This window comes from Choloepus didactylus, chromosome 6 (genome assembly GCF_015220235.1).
Source record: "Choloepus didactylus isolate mChoDid1 chromosome 6, mChoDid1.pri, whole genome shotgun sequence".
NCBI classification, from domain to species: Eukaryota; Metazoa; Chordata; class Mammalia; order Pilosa; family Megalonychidae; genus Choloepus; species Choloepus didactylus.
In genome coordinates, this window is record NC_051312.1 from 124,194,797 (window position 1) to 124,214,255 (window position 19,459).

At 34.0% G+C, this 19,459-nt stretch overlaps 1 protein-coding gene across 4 annotated transcripts in view; it reads left to right on the forward strand.

Moving 5' to 3' along the window:
- The window catches only part of ATM (ATM serine/threonine kinase), a 135,076-nt gene that overhangs the window by 75,798 nt on the left and 39,819 nt on the right, over positions 1–19,459 (forward strand). For 3 of the 4 annotated variants that reach the window (XR_005217550.1, XM_037841327.1, XM_037841328.1), the window contains 10 exons: positions 383–559; positions 2,203–2,380; positions 5,163–5,250; positions 7,328–7,483; positions 11,064–11,151; positions 13,176–13,264; positions 13,991–14,093; positions 14,666–14,814; positions 16,174–16,278; positions 16,877–16,996. Coding sequence is in view for 3 of the 4 variants with exons in the window: in XM_037841327.1 (XP_037697255.1) it covers positions 383–559; positions 2,203–2,380; positions 5,163–5,250; positions 7,328–7,483; positions 11,064–11,151; positions 13,176–13,264; positions 13,991–14,093; positions 14,666–14,814; positions 16,174–16,278; positions 16,877–16,996 (1,253 nt within the window). In the remaining variant the exon portion in view is untranslated. Of the gene's footprint in view, positions 1–380; positions 560–2,202; positions 2,381–5,162; positions 5,251–7,327; positions 7,484–11,063; positions 11,152–13,175; positions 13,265–13,990; positions 14,094–14,665; positions 14,815–16,173; positions 16,279–16,876; positions 16,997–19,459 lie in introns of those variants that run through there. The other variant, XM_037841329.1, reaches the window with a different exon arrangement.

Consider the following 19,459-nt stretch of genomic DNA (forward strand, 5'->3'; position numbering starts at 1 on the left):
TAGTAATGTAACCTGTAGAACCCTATAGTATTAATAATTAAAAAGCCATTTCATCGTAAAATCATTTCTATGTGGCAAGTTTGGACTGGTTTTGTAAATGAGAAAGATGAGTCCAAGAATTCAGGATTCATCTAACATGCTACTAATGAGTGTCAGAATTGAAGGTAGAATCCAAGTTTTCTGTTGCCTAGATCAGTAATTTTTCATCATACCACTCTGCCTCTCATAAAAACATAAATAAAAGATACTTATTGCCTTCAAGTTTTATTTTATTTAGTATTATTTGGAAACAGATTTGTTTGTGCCTAGATATTCATTTTGCATAGGAAAGGTAAAATATATTTCTAATTATCCTGTTTACATTTTCTGATTATCTTTCTAGTTTTTAGAAGTACCCAGACTTGACAAAGAAAGCCCATTAGAAGCCCTGGATAATGCAATTCTGTGGATTCCTCAAGGTGAAAATCATGACATTTGGATAAAGACACTGACTGGTACTTTTTTGGACAGTGGAGGCATAAAAAGTGAAATTCTTCTATTATTAAAGCCAATGTGTGAAGTAAGAAGATAACTATTCAGTCTTAATCCCTTTCTGCCTTTGCTTTTTCTTTTGAGCTTTCTTTAAATAGTTTTCTTTGCTTTTCCCATTCCCTTCGGCTACTCTGTATACCTTTATGCCTGTATATCTACAAAGAGTGCCATGGTACTGTACATCATCTTCATTCAACATTACCCACACTCAGCTGCTGGGGATCCCTCAAAGAGGGCATCTTTGTTTAGCCATAATTTTATGCAGTGGGTTTCAGCCTTGAGATAGCAATATATTGGATGAGTTCTAAAGGATGCCCTGAATAGTAGTTAAAATACTGATGTTTGTAAATTATTTATATTAACCAAACATCTGCTCTTTTTGTTTGTTTACTTCTTCTAATAAGGTCACTGTCATTTACTTTCCCAGATACGCTTTTTTGAGTGAGGAAAAAGGAATGGACTAGTAAGAAGCATTGTTTTTTTTATTTTCAAAGGCACAATACAATTTATTTCAATACAGAGTAGAAGTACTTACTAAATCAAACAAGGAGTTTATATGCTTTTATCAAATGTGTCATGCAAAAACAGCACAATATAGTAATGCTCTAAGATTTACAAAGTTAACATAATTTACAGTATTGTGAAACATGATTCACATTTTCAGAAATGTGAAAAAACAGTATCTGACTGGGTCAAATATCTACCAATTACAAAGAGCTTACATGGCATTAGTATTTTGTAAAGAGCCCACATTGATAACAATTTAAAAAGCAGTCCTTGTTCTCTACAGAAAAAGCAGTGTCATTGTTCGTTACGTTCTCTGTATAGGTACTGCACTCCCGCAAATTTAGGAGAGCAATACCCTGGACACACAACTCAGTTATTAATGAGCAAACCTAAGATTTTTTTAATAAAGTTCTGACTTTTGGCCAGAAGATAAAATGTTCCAAATATACTGATATATACACACCTCGATTCCTAGTTCCTTGAATTCTCTGTTTCCAAAAATGGCTTTTTGATTTGTCTGTAAGTCTGAAAAGGAGGAAGTATGCAAGCATTAAAGTTGAGTAATTGTTTCAATGTACCACACATATTAAGGCACTTATCTACACTTTGGGGTATATCACAAATGATTATCCAACTTTTATCCCCAGAAATTTAAAAAGTAAATAAGTAAACATTTAACATGACTCTTGGAGCTCCTCAGTGATTATAGAAAATGTGCAAAAATCAAAATTTTAGTTTTTGGTTCAACTTTGGATACCCATTTTCCGTTAGATAATATTGGAAAACTGCTTCTTCTATTAATTACACTTTTCAAATCTGAAATGTGTTTATAGTAAATGACATAATAATTTCATTTATAAGCAATAGCCTGTAGGATAATTTTCATCATGCTAATGGCCTATACCAGAAATGAACTATTGCAATATAGCTTATACATGTGTTAGATATAGACATACTAGCTTTGTACAATTTTTTTTTTACACCAACTGTATTATTTTACATGGTATGCATGTTTCTCATTTGTTTTTTAGAAGTACATTGAGCTCATGGCAAATTCATCCATCATTCTTTAAAAGTTTTAATGTGTCAGCAACAGGGAATGAAAATTGAAGTAAAATGTATTTTTTTTTTCAAACTGTTGATTAATGTGTTTGTATGTTCTAGGTGAAAACTGACTTTTGTCAGACTGTGCTTCCATACTTGATTCATGATATTTTGCTCCAAGATACAAATGAATCATGGAAAAATTTGCTTTCTATACATATTCAAGGATTTTTCACCAACTCTTTCAGACATTCCTCCCAAACCAGCAGATCCACAACCCCTGCAAATTTGGATTCAGGTATTTCCATAGTCTGTTGAATTTGTAACATTTATACTGTTAATTTCTCAAATCTAGAAAAAGATTTAGATGTGAATAAAGATACTTTATAGCCCTAATTCCATAACCTAATGCCATAACCTCTCTAAATTCCTATTTCCTTATCTATGTAATGAAGATAATAAAAGTTGTAGCAAGTTATCAGTGAAATAAATATGTAAATCACCTAGGATAATACATAATGCATAGAACTCACTCTTAATTGTGGCTAGAAGTCAGGAGATAATTAATTGAGTATTCCATATGTGTCAGGCCCTGTGCTTAGTATTGGTGGTATGTTGTGAACAAGACGCAGTCCATGCAAACCCTATGAAATGGAGAAAGCACACAAATAAGTAAATGCAATAGAATATTAAGTTACTATGGTGGAGATGCAATGGGATTATCATATTCTCACAGCTCTGGCCAACTCATTTTTTGTTTGTTTTGTTTTGTTTTATTTTTATTTTTGTTTTTTTTCCAACTCATTTTTAAGAAAGCAACCTTTTCATTCCAAAATTATACATATTTATTGCAAAAAATATAGAAAAGTTAGCACAAATTTTTAAAATTAAATTAAGTTATACTTTCATGAGCTAGGATAACTACAGTTAAACATATATTGGATTGTACTTTACTCTTGTAACCCACTTTCCTTCCATGCTATGTAATGAGTATTTCCTATGCCAAGAGTTAATAGCAGAAGAAATTCCACTGGGAATTGGGTACACATAATTCATATTTACATAATTGAGATGCAGTGTGGGTCAGTGTTTCAATCCTAAATAAAAGAAAAACTTCACAGATTTCCATTGTTTATTTTCTATAATATATATTATTAATAGGACTAGATACAAATTCACCTGTTATAATTTAAGACCAATGCAATTCTAATAAAAGTATTGATTTATGTGATATGATATTTTGCTAGAACTATTTGCTCTTCCCAACTTGACTGTGGTTCCAGTCACTTCAGCATAGGCTGTGATTACAGTTCTCCCAGCTGTTTCTTCTGTTTAACTATTAGAACCTTCATTTGACTTGACTCTCATGTCATTTAGACTTGGCTCTGCTTTATCTTTTATGCATGTTCTTTCCTGTTGGCTAACAACAATTACGAGTCTACTGTTTGGAACTAATATAATGATAAACACAGACATAGATGCACATCTTGTGATCCTACTAGATTTTTTTTTTTTTTTTTTTTTAAATATCAATCTATTTGCCCATAATTCTGTGGATCAGTAATTTGGGCTGGACTCAGCTGGGCAGTTCTTCTGTTGGTCTTACTGGGGTCACTGTCACAGCTGCCGTTAGTTGGTGGATTGCTGGAGGCTATTTGGTTTAGGGGTCCTCACTTGGACAGCTCATCTCTGCTCCACACAGTCTTGTCCTCTGATAGACTAGCTTGAGCTTCTTCATGTGGCTGTCACAGGACAGCAAGAGAAGGCAGGTCCCAAAGTCTATTCAGTTTTAAGTTGGTCATGTAGGTGATCCAGAATATGCTAATATGAATTAGGTCATTGAAATGAAAACCCTAGAATAAAAATTCTCATAGGGACTTTGCAAACTATCTAGAATATATCCCCTGTCCTCAGTTTGAGAAATACAGATATGAATGATTCGTAGTTACTAGTAGGTATTTAGACTTTAAATATTGTAGAATCTAAAATACTATTAAAGACAGTTTTATTACAGACTAAGTTTAATATATTCAGAATTACCTTTATCCTATAATTTGTCGTCATGAACATGACCAGGGCTTTTTTCATGTTTATCATTTATACAAACATTTATGCCACAATATCAAAAGGTAAAATCAACCAGTTTTATTTTCTCTCTGAGTACCACATTAGATGAAATTTTAAACTTCACCTATAAAATTCTATTATTGAAAAGGAAAGAATGTAGATTTTTATCTATTTAAATATTGTGTCTATTATATTCTGCCTTCACTTGAATGTCCCCAGTGCATATCAAACTCATTTTCCCTTTCCTTTGACCTGCTTTTTTAAATGTGTACCTCTTCAGTGAACAATAATTATTTATTCAAGCCAGAAACCTCGACACCATCCTTGAATTTCTCTCTCACATCTCATTTGATTACCAAATCCTACCAATTCTGTCATAAAATAACTTTAGTCCATCTATTTTTCTCTGACCCCAGCATCCTTACTGCTCTCTAGCTTTGTGATTCAGCACCCTGAAATTCTTTCAGTAAACTCTCCAAGTTTTGTCTTGCTTCCAGGCATCTCAGGTATACTATCCTGGAACACTTACCTTTCCTCTTTTCCTGACTGACTATTACTCCTCTTTCAAATATCACTTTTTGTGTGAAACTTCTCCAGGTTAAGTTCCTTTCTATATGTATCTACAGCAACCTCCCAGGCTAGTCAGTGAATTCTGTGTGTTCAGAAGTAGGAAATTGGCTTTTGTTCATGGTGGTATACTGAGCACCTCGCACATAAAAGATCCTAAATAAGTATTTGTAGAATCAATGAATTTTCCTCCCTTCAGAAATAAAATATAAATTACACTGTAAATTCTAAATTATATTAAGTAAAACAGTTTCTTTAAAAAGAAAAAAATATACTGCGATTAAATTCCATGTATCAATTCGTGTTTACTAGGAAAAAAATTTATGCTGGGTATTGCCCACTAGAACCTTATAGTGTAGAGAAAGACAGGCACACAAACAGAGGGAAGAAAATACTTAAATAAGTCTGCCTGGAACTGAGAGAATATACTTTTGTTTGTTTGTCAGAGTCAGAACACTTTTTCCAAGGCTGTTTGGATAAAAAATCACAAAGAACAATGCTTGCTGTTGTGGACTACATGAGAAGACAAAAGAGGTAATATATATGAGTGTTACTTCTTGAGTCTGGTGATTTACAAGTGTAGCTTGTTACTGCTGGCTGAATTTCAACTTGATTATTTTAGGTGAAGCTGTTGAAAGGTTCTATATTTAATTTGTGTGATACTTATATCACCTTGTAAAAATCTCAATTCAGGGTGGCAATGGGGTTAAGTCAGTGCCAGGATTAGGAACTCTGAATTCTAGTCCAGCTGTGCCAGAATGGTGTTATCTTTGCCAAATCAGGCAACCTTGTTGGGCTTCAGTTTATTTATACAAAGAGACAGGGAAGAAGTAAGTGATTTTCCAGTTCACTTTTAGTTACATTACCCATATTTTAACTTTTTGCTTTTCGTTTAGTTCTTAGAAGTAACTAGAGTTATGAAAAAAATCTCCTTTCTGTATCTCTGTTGTAAGATATGAGTTTCTTTACTGTGTACCAATGGCTCTCAAAATCTGTAGTTCTGTATATAAAACTGTGGGAGTGACAGTATTTCTTTTCTTGTTTCTGAGCAGTTGTTTTACAGTATAGTATCTTATTATTTCTTGTGAGATTATTAACAGTGAGTACAGGAATTGCTAGAATGGGTGGTCTTGACTGATTTGTAATGCTCAAGAGTTGACCCGAGTTTTGATGGTACAATGCTGTAGGTCTGTAATTTGAGTAGGTAGAATTGATGTCTAACGAGTGTGTATGATGGTGGTAAAGAATGGGGTGAGAGGAATGGGAGAAAAAATAGAAAAAGTTTTATGCCTTTCAAGTGTCTTTGTTTCTGGTTAGAAAGTTAACTGATTTACCATACTGTCTTGTACCAGTTCCTCTGTTGAGAAAGCCCATAAGAAGCTTTTAACTATAGCTAGAAGCATCTCTTTTCTTGCTGTTGGGGGGCAATTTCACTCTTGAATCATTCCTGTCAGATGTATCATTGGGGTCGAATGATGTTAATATTACCAGGACTTTAAGAAAATACAAGTCCTTAATACAAATTCAGTTTTAATTCTGAATAGTATCTTAAAGAAGATTCCTTGAGAAAATATGAATGGGACATAGAAAAAAGGATAAGGTTCAAGTCCAAATTTAGTACTTAGAGTTTCATGATCTGGACAAGTTACTGAGTGTCCTTAAACCTCAGTCTCAAAATTTATAAAATCAGGGTAATGTCTCCCTCAATGGATGGTTATGGTAATTAAGAGAGAAAAGTATGTAATATGTCTGATATTCAGTAAATGTAAGTTTCCTTTCCATAAACAGGTTATATAAATTCTCTGAACTTCAGGTTCCTTGGAAATAATAGCTACAATTAAGTGTTTATTATGTGGTAGGCATTTTGTTCATTGGCTTTACAAGCATTATTTAATCATTGCATCTATACTTTGAGGTATATGTTCTCATTTTGTTCAAATGAGGAACCAGTTGAGGCTTGGAAAAGTTAAGCTGACCAAGATCATACAGCTAGTAATATGTGTACAGCTGGGATTTGTACCTAAGTGTATCCTACAAAGCCAGTGCTCTTAACCATTCCATGCCACCTCTCTATGTTAGTTTCGAAAAAGGTAATATCTCTGGTGCCTTCTAGATCTGACCTACTATTACCACAGTGGAAGATTTTCATTAAATAATTCAATGTAGGCACTGAACTAAGGATAAAACAGGCTGCAGTAGAAAGGCATGTAATTGTATCTTAGAAGAACCTAAATATTTTCATTAAATTGACTATTTTAAAAGATTTGCATGTGTGTGTGTTACTGACTGTGCAACGTGTTCTTAGCCTATGGCCCATGGATCCCTTAGTGGAGGGCAGATAAGAACCCCAATTTGTGTGGGATGAACCATAGGTTTCATCAGATTCTCTGAAGGCTGTGATCCAAAAAGATTGAGAAATAGAGCTGTTCAGCCATTTTATCTTAAAATATTTATAGCTATATGTTAAGAAAATGTGTTTTCAGTTATTTAACATAATTTTCTATTTAACTAGCACTTTCAGTTGCTACCACTGTATTCTGTATCAACATGCTTTCCTTTTGATATGGAAGTTAAAGAAATGGACATGACCTTATGTTTAGTTTTTCTTTAGATCTTCTACAGGAACGGTTTTTGATGATGCTTTCTGGCTGGAGTTGAATTATCTAGAGGTTGCCAAGGTAGCTCAGTCATGTGCTGCTCACTTTACGGCATTGCTCTATGCAGAAATCTATGCAGATAAGAAAAACATGGATGAGGAAGAGAAAAGGTAATAGAATTTAGAATTTTTGGTTTTTAAAATTGGTCTTGGCATTGTTTCATTAAAGGTATATATTAAAGATTTTGGGGGCCTATTCCCTCATTTAAAAGACATCTTAGATAGAAGTTTCTAGTTTTTAAAGTGAATGATAATAAATTTTTTAAAATAAGTAATAAATAATTCTCCTCTGAAGTAAATAGAAATGGTTATTGCTTACAAATTGTAAAAATTATACAAATACCAAGTTTCTGGAGGACAGAAATCGTACTTCTTTTTTTTTGTGTTACCTACAGCTACTAGTATTGGGAACTTAATATAAGTGATTGTGTTAGTTTCCTATAGCTACTATTGGAAAGTATCACAAATTGGGTGGCGTAAAACAACAGAAGTTGATTCTCTCATGGTTGTGGAAGCTAGAGGTCCAAATTCAAAGGGTCAACAGGGACATGTTCCTTCTGAAGGCTCTAAGGAAAAATCCTTCTTTGGCTCTTGCAGCTTCTGGTAGCCCCTGGCATTCCTTGGCTTGTGGCAGCCTCACTCCAGCCTCTGCCTCGATCTTCACATGACCTCTTTCTTGTGTCTGTGTGTACCATGTCCTGTCTTTTATAAGGACACTCTCACTGGATTTAGGGCTCACCTCAATTCTTATTTTGGTTACGTCTGCAAAGATCCTATTTCTAAATAAGGTCACATTCTGAGGTTTCAGGTGAACATGAATTTGGGGGGACACTATTCAACCCACTATAGTGAACAATAAATATTTTTCAAGTTTTTAAATGATTCCCTGATTTCAGTCAAATTAGGTTACCACTAACCCCTTAGCTTATTCAGGATTGATTTTACTTGTTGACTATTAAAGTAATGCGACTGATTTCTCTGTATAACTAAATCAATCTTTTTAACTTTGCTATCAACCTGTATTTCTAGCTACGTGAATTTGATTCCCTCTGGTTAAGTTTGAATGCCCATAAGAATCTAATAAATATCATCCTGGATCATGTATATATAAAACACAGAAATAACAGCCCTGAAGTTAGAGGAATAAAAAATACACATTTTATTATTTCAACTGCCTTCCTCAAAGGTTCGTTTGAAATAGCCTAGTGTGGGTTACAGTTAATCTCACTTTTCCTCTGACCTCAAAATCATTCATATTATAAGAAACAGAACATGAAAGGTCTGTTATGTTGATGCATTTCTCATTCTTGCTACTAATAATTTCTAGTTTTGGATTACCATTAAGCTGGAAAGAATGTGACCAGGAACCAAAATTCAAATCCTAGTCCCAACATAATTAGTTTAGTAGATTTGGGCAGATTTCTTAACTATCTGGTTTGGTATTTAATTTCTACTTTTAAATTGGAAGCATTGTTATAAATCTACAACGTGATTAATTACTGTGTATAATATGTGATTGATATGTTCGTAATCACCTACAGACCTTTTATGAAAACAAGCGTGTCATCATTTAACTATATGATGAGTAAAAATTTGAATATTGCCTATTCTTAGAATCTTGTGCATTTGAGTCAGGGCCTGCATACTTGGTAGCAGTAATTATAATTGGAATGTGCTTCAGTATCTTGATTTTATAGAATAGCATTTCTTACCAATAAGGAGTGAATAACTGAACTCTGTTTTGAGTATAAATATAAACACTTTTAATTTGAGAGCAAATGAGTGTATAGAATACAACAGATTTTTTGCAAATTTGCTTGTTTCAAAGCAGGTATGCTTAGATTTCATTTTGGTTAACTTTAGAGGAGAACGCTTGCTGTTTGCTTTGATAGTCTGGTTTTGATTTTTTTCAGGTGCCAGATGGGAAAGAGAGGGTCAAACAAGGAGATGAGGTGTATAGATGTTAGGAGATGCTAGTTTTCTTCAGTGGCTCAGTTGGGTGAGCTGAAGCTTTGTAAATCAAAAGTGATCAGGGAAAGTATATTTGTAAGTAAAATACTGATCAACAGTTTACAAACCCTGTCAGTTAGGTCAAGGAAATAAATTGCTCTCTTGAGTTTCCTATTGCAGTTATTAATAGCAAAATAGTTTATACTAGGTAGTTTAGGAATATATGTAAAGTTTTATTAGTTAGCTTTCTCCTGAGAAAGTATGAAATTTCAAAGTAGTGCCTATAATATTTTTTAGAAAGAAATTAACTCATAACTCTTCTAACCAGGATTTGACGGCAGGTGCCAGTTTACAACTTCAGTCATAATATTCCTAATACTTAAGGCACTGCCTGACAAGTTCCTGACATTCAGTATTTGTTGTCTGGAACAATGATAGCTGTAGACTTAGAAAGTCATAATGTACTACGTTCCCCACTTTCCAAACCTCTCCTCCAAAAACAAACATTTTTTCTGCATGACTTGCCAATAAGGAAAATATATGTAACATTTGTTAAATATAAAGGTTACAAGGCAAAGCAGAATGTTGTCACTACCATTATATCAATCAGTAGTCTCCCCTATCCCATCCTTGTGTGCTCCTTCCAAGAGATAAATATCTTGAGTTCTGTTTATCATTCCTTTGAATGATATCATAAGTATGAACCCTTATTTTTGCACTTTATAAGAATACGTGTAATTTTCTGCAGCTCATTTTTACTCCATATTTTTGTAAGATGTATGTACATTGTATGTTTGTGTAGTTTGCCATTGCTCTACTAATGTTCCATTGGAAGAATATACCACATATTTTTTGCCATCCTGTTAATGGCAGATATCTAAAAGGAGAATTACTGGATTGCAGGGTATGCAAATTTCTGAAATGTTTATGCCAATATGCATACTTACCAGAAATGGAGTTGGTAAGGATGTTGGTGTCTAGGAAGTTTTATGTTTGAAGAAAGAAGCCAAAGTACATCTATTTGTAGTTTGAGTGAAAAAAATTAAAGAAGAAACAAGTAAGTTTATAGGTAAATATTAGAAGCCCTAATATTTGTGGTAATATCTCTTTTATGTGTTCAGTTATTAAGGGCATAGATAGTGTATAGCTGTCATGATTTTAGAATTGAAGTTACTTGTAGGACTAAATAGCTTATGTATAAATGCATGATCTAAAACTTAGGCCTTGGAATAGACAAATCTGGGTTATAATCCTGACTCTGTCACTTAATAGTTTTATGATATTGAGTATAGGTGGATACTACTGATCAACACTTAATGTTATCAGACTTCTTAATTTTTATCAAATTATTGGGTATTAATTGGGGTCTCACTGTGGTCTTTATTTGTGTGTCCATGATTATTAATGAGTTTGAGTTGTAAAACCACTGACAACATTGTGGGAATTAAATTAGGGGGGAGCTTTGGTCTATTTTTAAAAAGGCCTGTCTCTTTGTAAATAAGTATATTTTGTTATGTATATATAGGAGATTGCCATTAAAATGTAATTCTCATTCAGAGAATTAACATGCAAAAATTTATTTTCCATCCTAAGTCTAAATGGTACTGTATTTTTAAAGTATAAATGGTTCATTCTGTTTTATTTGTGACCTCCATTAGTTTTTTCTGTCAAAGTGTCTTGTGTTTCTTCACAAGCTTCAAAAAATATGTTCCCATTAAACTGGTGCTCTTTTGGCAAACAGAAATCTTGCATTTGAAGATGGAAGCCAGAATACAACTATTTCTAGTTTGAGTGAAAAAAGTAAAGAAGAAACTGGTATAAGTTTACAGGTAAATGTTAGAAACCCTATTATTTATGATACTATTTTATGCTTTGGATTATTTTGTTATAGAGACTGTATAATGTCATTTGATTTTAAAACTGAAGTTACTTACTGGACTGAACATTATATATATAAATGCATGGTCACAGTTTAAGCTTAAGCCTTGGAATAAAGAAATCTGAGTTCTAATCTCTGTATATAATCTTGTGCAAATTGCTTAACCTTTCCAAGCTTGAGTTCCTTTATTTGAAAGATGGAGATAAAAAGATGGAAATAAAACCATCTTCTTATCTTTTAAACTCATAGGTTGAGTTTAAACTGTGTATTTTTTGCCATAGCACACTGATCATTTTCTTTATGGCCCTTATAGTTTATAATTATATATTTATTTGATTACTGTCTGTCACATCTCAGGACAGATTGTGCTATGAATTTCTTAATCAGATTGACTCATAATGGTGCCTGACATTTTTACTGAGATTTCTTTGGTCAACTCTGCAATGACAATTTCAGCTTCTTCACTTTGCTTAGACTTAACTCTGATCTCTTCTAGACTTTTGCTTTCAGCTTGCCTCCTAGTTCTTCTAGAAATAGAAGGCATAAGATAGCAAATCATACTATGTCCTACTATCAGACATAGCAGTCTCCCTGCATCTGGTCCTGTTGTAACTTCTTCCCTTTTGTTAGAGTAGAAAAGCAATTTTCTCTTTCTGTCCAAGGCTAATCCTTTTTCCTGTGCCTTGTTCTCTGTCTACTCTTCCTTAGAAAGAGGAAAAAATCCTTTAGATTTTTTCTTACACTTTACTCCCTCTAAACTATGTTCTTCTCATTCTTCTAAATATTTTCAAACCTCTCTCATTAGAAACCTTCTTCTCACAAACACAAAAAATTTCCCTCTTCACTGTGGTATCTTTCAGGTATCACCTCTTTCTCCCTTTCCTTCGCAGACCAACTTCGTGACTGGATTGTCTGTCCTTGCTGCCTCCATTTCCTCACCTTTCATTCACTCCACTGAAATAGCACTTGCTGATGTCTGCACCCATAACTCATGTTGCTAAGTCTGGTGGTCACTTTTCATTCCTCCTCTTCCTTAGCGTTTCAGTAACACCTAACACCATTGACCATGCCTTGTTTGAAACAGATTCTGTTCATCTTTTTGATCCCAGTTTTCTGATTTTTCTCCTTCTGGAGTGGGGGTGTGTGGGTGCTTCTTTAGTCTCATTCTCCCTTTACTGCATTTTCAGAGTATCTTCAATGTACTGGGCACTGTGCTATGGGTTAGGTACTGAGTGTTCCAACCCTGAGGGCTTGATTTAATGTTTTTAAAATTAACATTTTAATTAGAATTATGGAATTATGCCAATGTCCATGAAATTGTATTTAGAAAGTTTTTCCAAGAGCAAGCATCATTAAGGCAGTTAAATTGGTTGGTCAATTTTCTGTGTAATACGGTTTCTAATTTTCTATTTTTTTCCATTGTCATTTGTATTTTACTGAGATTGTTTTGACAGAATCAATTATTTCCTGTGTAAATTCTACAACAAAGATTGGAGTTATCCAGCCACTTCTTTATCCTTATCACATTTTACCAATTATAACGTAATAAAATTTTGAGGGGTTTTTTATTTTCAGAAGATAAACATGTGACCTTTATTTCTACCAAATTCAGTTTTCAAGAATCAGACTTTGCAGAACTTCATTTTCCCATGTGCAGTTTTAGCTGTTGCCAAGGTTACTTGTTTTTGTGATTGTTTTTGTATGTGATAAAAAACTGGTAGGCTGGTGTTTAATTTTATCTAATTCATGAAATTGTGAGCTATTCTTTTCAGATAGGGCACAGTCTTTCTGTTGTCTGAAATCAGTCTGTTGTGTTGCTGATGATTCACATCTTTAATATATATTTCAGTATCATATCTTTTAGAATATAACATTTAGAATTGGAAATCGCATGCTGGTAATGATATTTCAAATTTGCTAATCTTCATAAAGTGATTTTTTTTCCTCCAGTTATTATTGTTTGCATGTTTTCAGGATCTTCTCTTAGAAATCTATAGAAGTATTGGAGAGCCAGATAGCCTGTATGGCTGTGGTGGAGGGAAAATGTTACAACCCCTTACCAGGTAAATTGCTTCTTTCTAAATAATTGTTCCCGTTTGCTATTGCTGCCTTTTCGCAAAACACCAGAAATGAATCGGCTTTTATAAAGGGGGTTTATTTGGTTACAGAGTTACAGTCTTAAGGCCATAAAGTGTCCAAGGTAAGTCATCAACAATTGGTTACCTTCACTGGAGGATGGCCAATGGTGTCCGGAAAACCTCTGTTAGCTGGGAAGACACGTGGCTGGTGTCTGCTCCAGAGTTCTGGTTTCAAAACGGCTTTCTCCCAGGGTGTTTCACTCTAGGCTACAGTTCCTCAAAAATGTCACTCTCTGTTACTCTTGGGGCGTTTTTCCTCTCTTAGCTTCTCCAGAGCAAAAGTCTGCTTTCAGCGCCATCTTCAAGCTGTCTCTCATCTGCAGCAAGCTAGCTCCTTCTGTCTCAACTTATATAGTGCTCTAGTAAACCAATCAAGGCCCACGCTGAATGGGCGGGGCCACACCTCCATGGAAATTATCCAATCACAGTTATCACCTACAGTTGGGTGGGTCGCATCACGGTGAAAACACTCAAAGAATTACAGTCTAATCAACACTGTTACATCTGCCCACACAAGATTGCATCAAAGATAATGTTGTTTTGGGGGACTTAATACATCCAAACCAGCACAATAATGGTAGAGTGATTCTATCTGTGAAGGAGTTACATGCATGTAGAACCCAAAGGTATTTTTAAAATCTTTTCTTATAGAATACGAACATATGAACATGAAGCAATGTGGGGCAAAGCCCTAATAACATATGACCTTGAGACAACAATCGCTTCATCTACCCGCCAGGCAGGAATAATTCAGGTACATTTTTCTTTTCTTCTGCTTTGATAAAACCATCATTAATGTGATGCTGAATTTGTTGTCTTTAGCCAATGGAGTATTTATCCAGCCAGGTGAATTCTAGGAGTAAAATTGGAAGTTATCTATCTTTCAAGCATTGGGCTAACAAATACTCAGAGGAATACACAGAAAGTCAGACAGATCAGTCACCTAGATGGTAGAATAGAGTGTTGATCATAATCATGTCCATTGACAGTAGGTGATGTTTCTTATGTATTCAGTGTATGAGATAATATGCTAAGCGCTTCACAGGGGAAATCTCAGGGAAACTTTCTCATAGTCTGCATTAAAGTGGGTCCCAGAAGCTATCATTTTTGTCACTGGCTAATAGTCCTTAGCTATTCCTCCATCAACTGTTAGAGCCCTTTGAGCCCAACTATGTGTTTTTTTAGGGTAACATACTAAACAATATTTTATTTTGGAATTTTTAAGAGATTGTGAACTACTAAAATTTTTTAAGGTTACTTTTTATGTTTTTCATTTCTCTGGTTGTTTTTTTGGTTGCTTACTTTGTTTTTTATACGTCTGCGCAGGCTTTGCAGAATTTGGGACTCTGCCATGTTCTTTCTGCTTATTTAAAAAGTTTAGATCATGAAAACAAAGAGTGGTGTGCTGAACTACAGGAACTTCATTATCAAGCAGCTTGGAGGAACATGCAGTGGGACTACTGCAGTTCCGTTAAGTAAGAAGAAATCTGCAATTTTTTAATTGCCCCTTCCCTAGTTCTAAACAATAAACTGCTTTTATCTTGCTCAATGAATGTAATAGGAGTTATGTTTTTATGTTTGTAGGTGCCACAATCCACAAATAACGTCTAAATGCTTTAATAATGTAGCAATAGGCAGTTAAGGCAAGAAGGCTTGAATTTCACTCTCTTCTTCCATTAGGGAAACTTAACCCCCACCCTCAAAGTGTTTTTGAAAATAGAAATATAAGAGGTATTTTCTGTATGAGAATCTTCTCACTTACTATTTGTTGGACAGAGGAATCCAAAGAAAAATATAGATAGTCCCCTTTCCATTCCCTACAACAAGCAGTTAGAGCTCTTATTGGCTGTATGATACACAAAGGATTGCTTATCTTTATTTATGAATTTATTTTTTAAGTGCTAAAGCAGTGACCCGGGAAGATAATGTTTATAACCTGCCCGTAAGGTCACCATATTTTCTGACTGAGAAGCTGAACACTTAGCCTAAAAAGGATTATCTATTTGTGGATAAAAAGTCTTTTGATGGTATAAACACTAAAATATTAAGTCATATTTAATTTTATGTTTAATTGCTTCATAGAAAAAATTCTCATTAATTGGCATGCCTTTCAGATTACAAACTATAAAATTGCTATAAAATTAGAGATATGCTCTCATATTTTTAAAACATATTCCTGCATATCTCTGTAAATTATCATGTACTATTCTCCCCCTTGCCTACTATATTCTCTCTTTTTCAATCAGTTCACATTGTTTCTACCTAAAATAGATATATCCTGTGCTTTTTCCCCCAGTTACCATGTGAATGGCTCCTTGTCATTTACACTCTAGTTTAATAATGTCTCTTGTTCAGAGAGACCTTTCCTAATCATCTGTTCTGAAGTAGCTGCCCAGTCATTCTATTTTGTTTGTTACCATATTTTAATTCTCTCCATGCCCCTTGTCACTGTCTGATATTTTTCTTATCGTCCGTCTTCTCCAAACCAGACTATAAATTCCCATAGAGTGGGGACCTGAACAACTTGTCCATTAATGGATCCTCTGCATACAGAACCCAGTGCCTACTACCTGGCACGTAATAGGTGTTCAGTGAATAAATAAATGAGAATATACCAATCAAAATATCTAAGAAATTTCTTTTTTTTTTCTACTTGAAGAATTTAAATAACTCACAAAATTGTATTTCTTACCAGAATTTCTAGAAATGTGTATTTTTTAAATGAAAAAATCTTAATTTCCTTTCTAAAATTTTACTTTTTGGTAAAATTATTTATGTATGCATATCTTAGGATTCTCTGTTTTCAAATGTTTATTTTTCTTTCTTTCTTATAGCAGAGCAGTGGAAGGAACCAGTTACCATGAATCATTGTACAATGCTCTTCAGTCCCTGAGAGAGAGAGAATTCTCCACATTTTATGAAAGTCTAAACTGTGCCAGGTACTATAAAAAAGACAAAATACATTGTATTTTAGTATTTAATTTCAAGGATTCTTTTGTTAACACTTGACAAACAATGTCAATGTAAAGATTTGCCTTGGTGAGAGGATAAGGATGAGGTGGCTATGTTCAGGATGTTTCCCTTGCCTCCAAAACCAATTCTCTTTGGAACCCCAGGTCAGTTCTTTACCCTGAGCTTTCAGGAGAGTCTTAAGGATTAAATCCTGAATTTTATTGCAAAATTTTATTGCAAAAAATCTTATTATGTGCTAGCCACTTTGTTGGGCTCTTTCCATTATGTGTTCTCTGATCTTCAAAAGAACTCAAAGTGGAAAAATCTGCAGCTCATTGAAATCCGGTAATGTGCCCAAAGTTATATAGCCAGTAAGAGACAGAATTGGTATTTAGACTTAGATCAATATGATTCCAAAGCTTATCTTGTTTTCCTTGTACCATATTGTTGCTTGTGAATATTAGTAGGTGCTAGATCAACAGCAAAGTCTATGATGAGTAGTACTCTTTAAAAATAAATTTAAACTTTTATCTCCCTGAAAATCTCTTCTTTATTTTCAAAATGTACTTTCTTTTCTGTCACTAGAGTAAAAGAGGTGGAAGAGTTGTGTAAGGGCAGCCTTGAGTCTGTGTATTCACTGTACCCCGCGCTTAGCAGATTACAGGCAATTGGAGAACTAGAAAACATTGGGGAGCTTTGCTCAAGGTATGTGATTCATACAACCTTGTAATCTCAAAGTGCAACTTTTCTGTTACCAACAGTGTCTTTAAAATATAAAAATGGTAGAAAACAGCGAAGCATTTACTTCTTTCCTTTTATCAAGATAGAAGATGATTAGCTTAGTTATCTGTGCTCTTATTAAAGTAACTTTTTAAAAAATGTTCATTGTAAAGGTTCACATTTCTAAAATTCAGCCTAATGATGCCTTCTTCATTGCAGCATTTCCTTGTCTTACCCCAAATAAAATTGTTTCCTTGCTTTTTTTCCCCATTGCACATTATACTCCATTCTGTTTTGGCAGTACTTTACATTAGGATCATTTTATATATACTCTTCTATGCCCTAAAGTGAGGACCATTCTCTTGTTTATTGTTGTATGCCAGTGTTTTTTCCTGTTGAACTATACTTATGTAAACACTCAGTAGGTGTTTATTCAGTGAATGACAGTATATTTGGAGTAGGTTTTGAAAGGAGATTGCCTGCTACAATGGTGAGAGGGAGGTGATCCAGGGACATAGCAAACGAGGTAGAATGTTATTTAGGGTGCTTTGGATCTAGGTGCTGACTTTTTGACCTCAAGAAAGTCATTCAGTTCTTTGGGCCTCAGTTTCTCCTGAGATGTTTATATTTAATTGTGTCTAAGGTCCCTTTTAGGCCTGCCATTCTGATTCATTATCATTATTATCAGAGGTAGGAAAGAGGATATAAATTATTCAGAACAAAAATAAAGCTTGGAATAGGCTTTGTAAGTAGGAAGAAAAATGAATTTTGGAGTCAGAAAATATGTTTTTTTTCAAAATTGTGTAGTAAAAGAAAAAGTCCTTAATATGAGTGAATTCTTAACTAGAGAATAAAGGAACAAAACTTCTTTCCACTTTCATTGGTAAGTACTCTGACAGTTCTTATGACTAGAAATCCAGGAACTTTTCCTCTTAGAGAAAATTTTCTTGTACTTAAAAAAAATAGAACTCATGAAATCCCTAAAGAGTAATACTGGTTCTTACTCTAGGAGGAGAATATGAGGAAGAGGGACAGAAAGTTTGGTGAATTGGTGAATAAATTCTTATGTTCAAAGGCAGCAGTTCTCAGAGTGGTCTGGGGACTCCTGAGGATCCCCAAGATCCATTTGTTCGGGGTCCATGAATCAAAATTATCTTTATAATTGTAAGATGTTTTTGGCTTTTTCACACTCATTCTGTCATGAGGTACGGTGGAGTTTTGGTGAGGTATTACAGAGGATTATCCACCGTTATCTGAAAAGGCTTTTAACCTTGCTCCTCCCTTTTCCAACTACATGGGAAGCTTGATTTTCTTCACAAACTTCAACCAAAGCATCATATCACAACAGACTGCATACCAAAACAGAGATGAGAATTCAGCTCTCTTCCCTTAAGGCAGACATTAAAGAGGTTTGCAAAAATGCAAAACAATACCATTCTGACTTAATTTTGTTTTGATTTGGGATTTACAATAATTTTTCATTAAAATTGTAGATTTATTATGATTTTAAGTAAATTAATAAAGTTTAGACTTTTATCAATTTTAATTAATATTAAGGTAAATGTCAATAGATACAATCCAATAAATGAAAGCTCTTGGGGTCTTCATTGTTTTTAAGACTGTAAGAGAAGGTCCCTGAGACTAAAAGGTTTGGGAACCACTGCTTTAGGGCCTTTTGGGGGAGGTATTAAAGTTTTGATTCCAATAAAACTTTATTGCTCTTTCCTTCTCTATCAAACAACTAAAAGAACTTTAGTTTCCTTTTCTAGTCATTACCTCTCCATCTTCTTAGTCTCCCAGCTTCATCTTTTTTATTTCTCTCAACATAATAGTCCTGAAGAACTGGACAGTATTACTTGGTAAATGGTTAGTTTGAAAATCTGAGAAGCATTTTATTCATATAAACTAATTGTGCAATATGCATTTTCTCTTCCTTTAATAAATGATGTTGGTAAAATGAAACTTTGCCAGATGCCAGCTTTTTCTTCCCTAGATTGCAGTGTCTTTGACAGCTGCAGTCATGTGTGGGATACTTCCTTGTGCCTGGTGGAACACAAGTTTTCTTCATTTCCTTGCTAACATGTCCTCTTTTACCCCAATGAACTTTTAAATAGAACTAGAGGTAGAGGTGTAGTCGTTCTTTATGATAGGCCTGCCTTATGAATGTGTTCTCATTTCAGGGGGCTGTCTATTTAGAAGAGCTGCTTATTGTGAGATCCAAGAGTATTTTTAGGAAAATCTTATAAAATGGTCATCATCTGTGGCCTTTCTGCAGACCACTCAGAGGTCTGACCACATAGCATTTTATGATTTCCTTATTTAGGGTTGTTTAGAAATTCCAGTTTTGTTAGTGCAAAATCTGCTCTGTATAATTTTTTTTTAATTATTTTAAAATAATTTATTTTAAAATAAATTTTATTTTAAAATAATTTATTTTAAAATAAATTT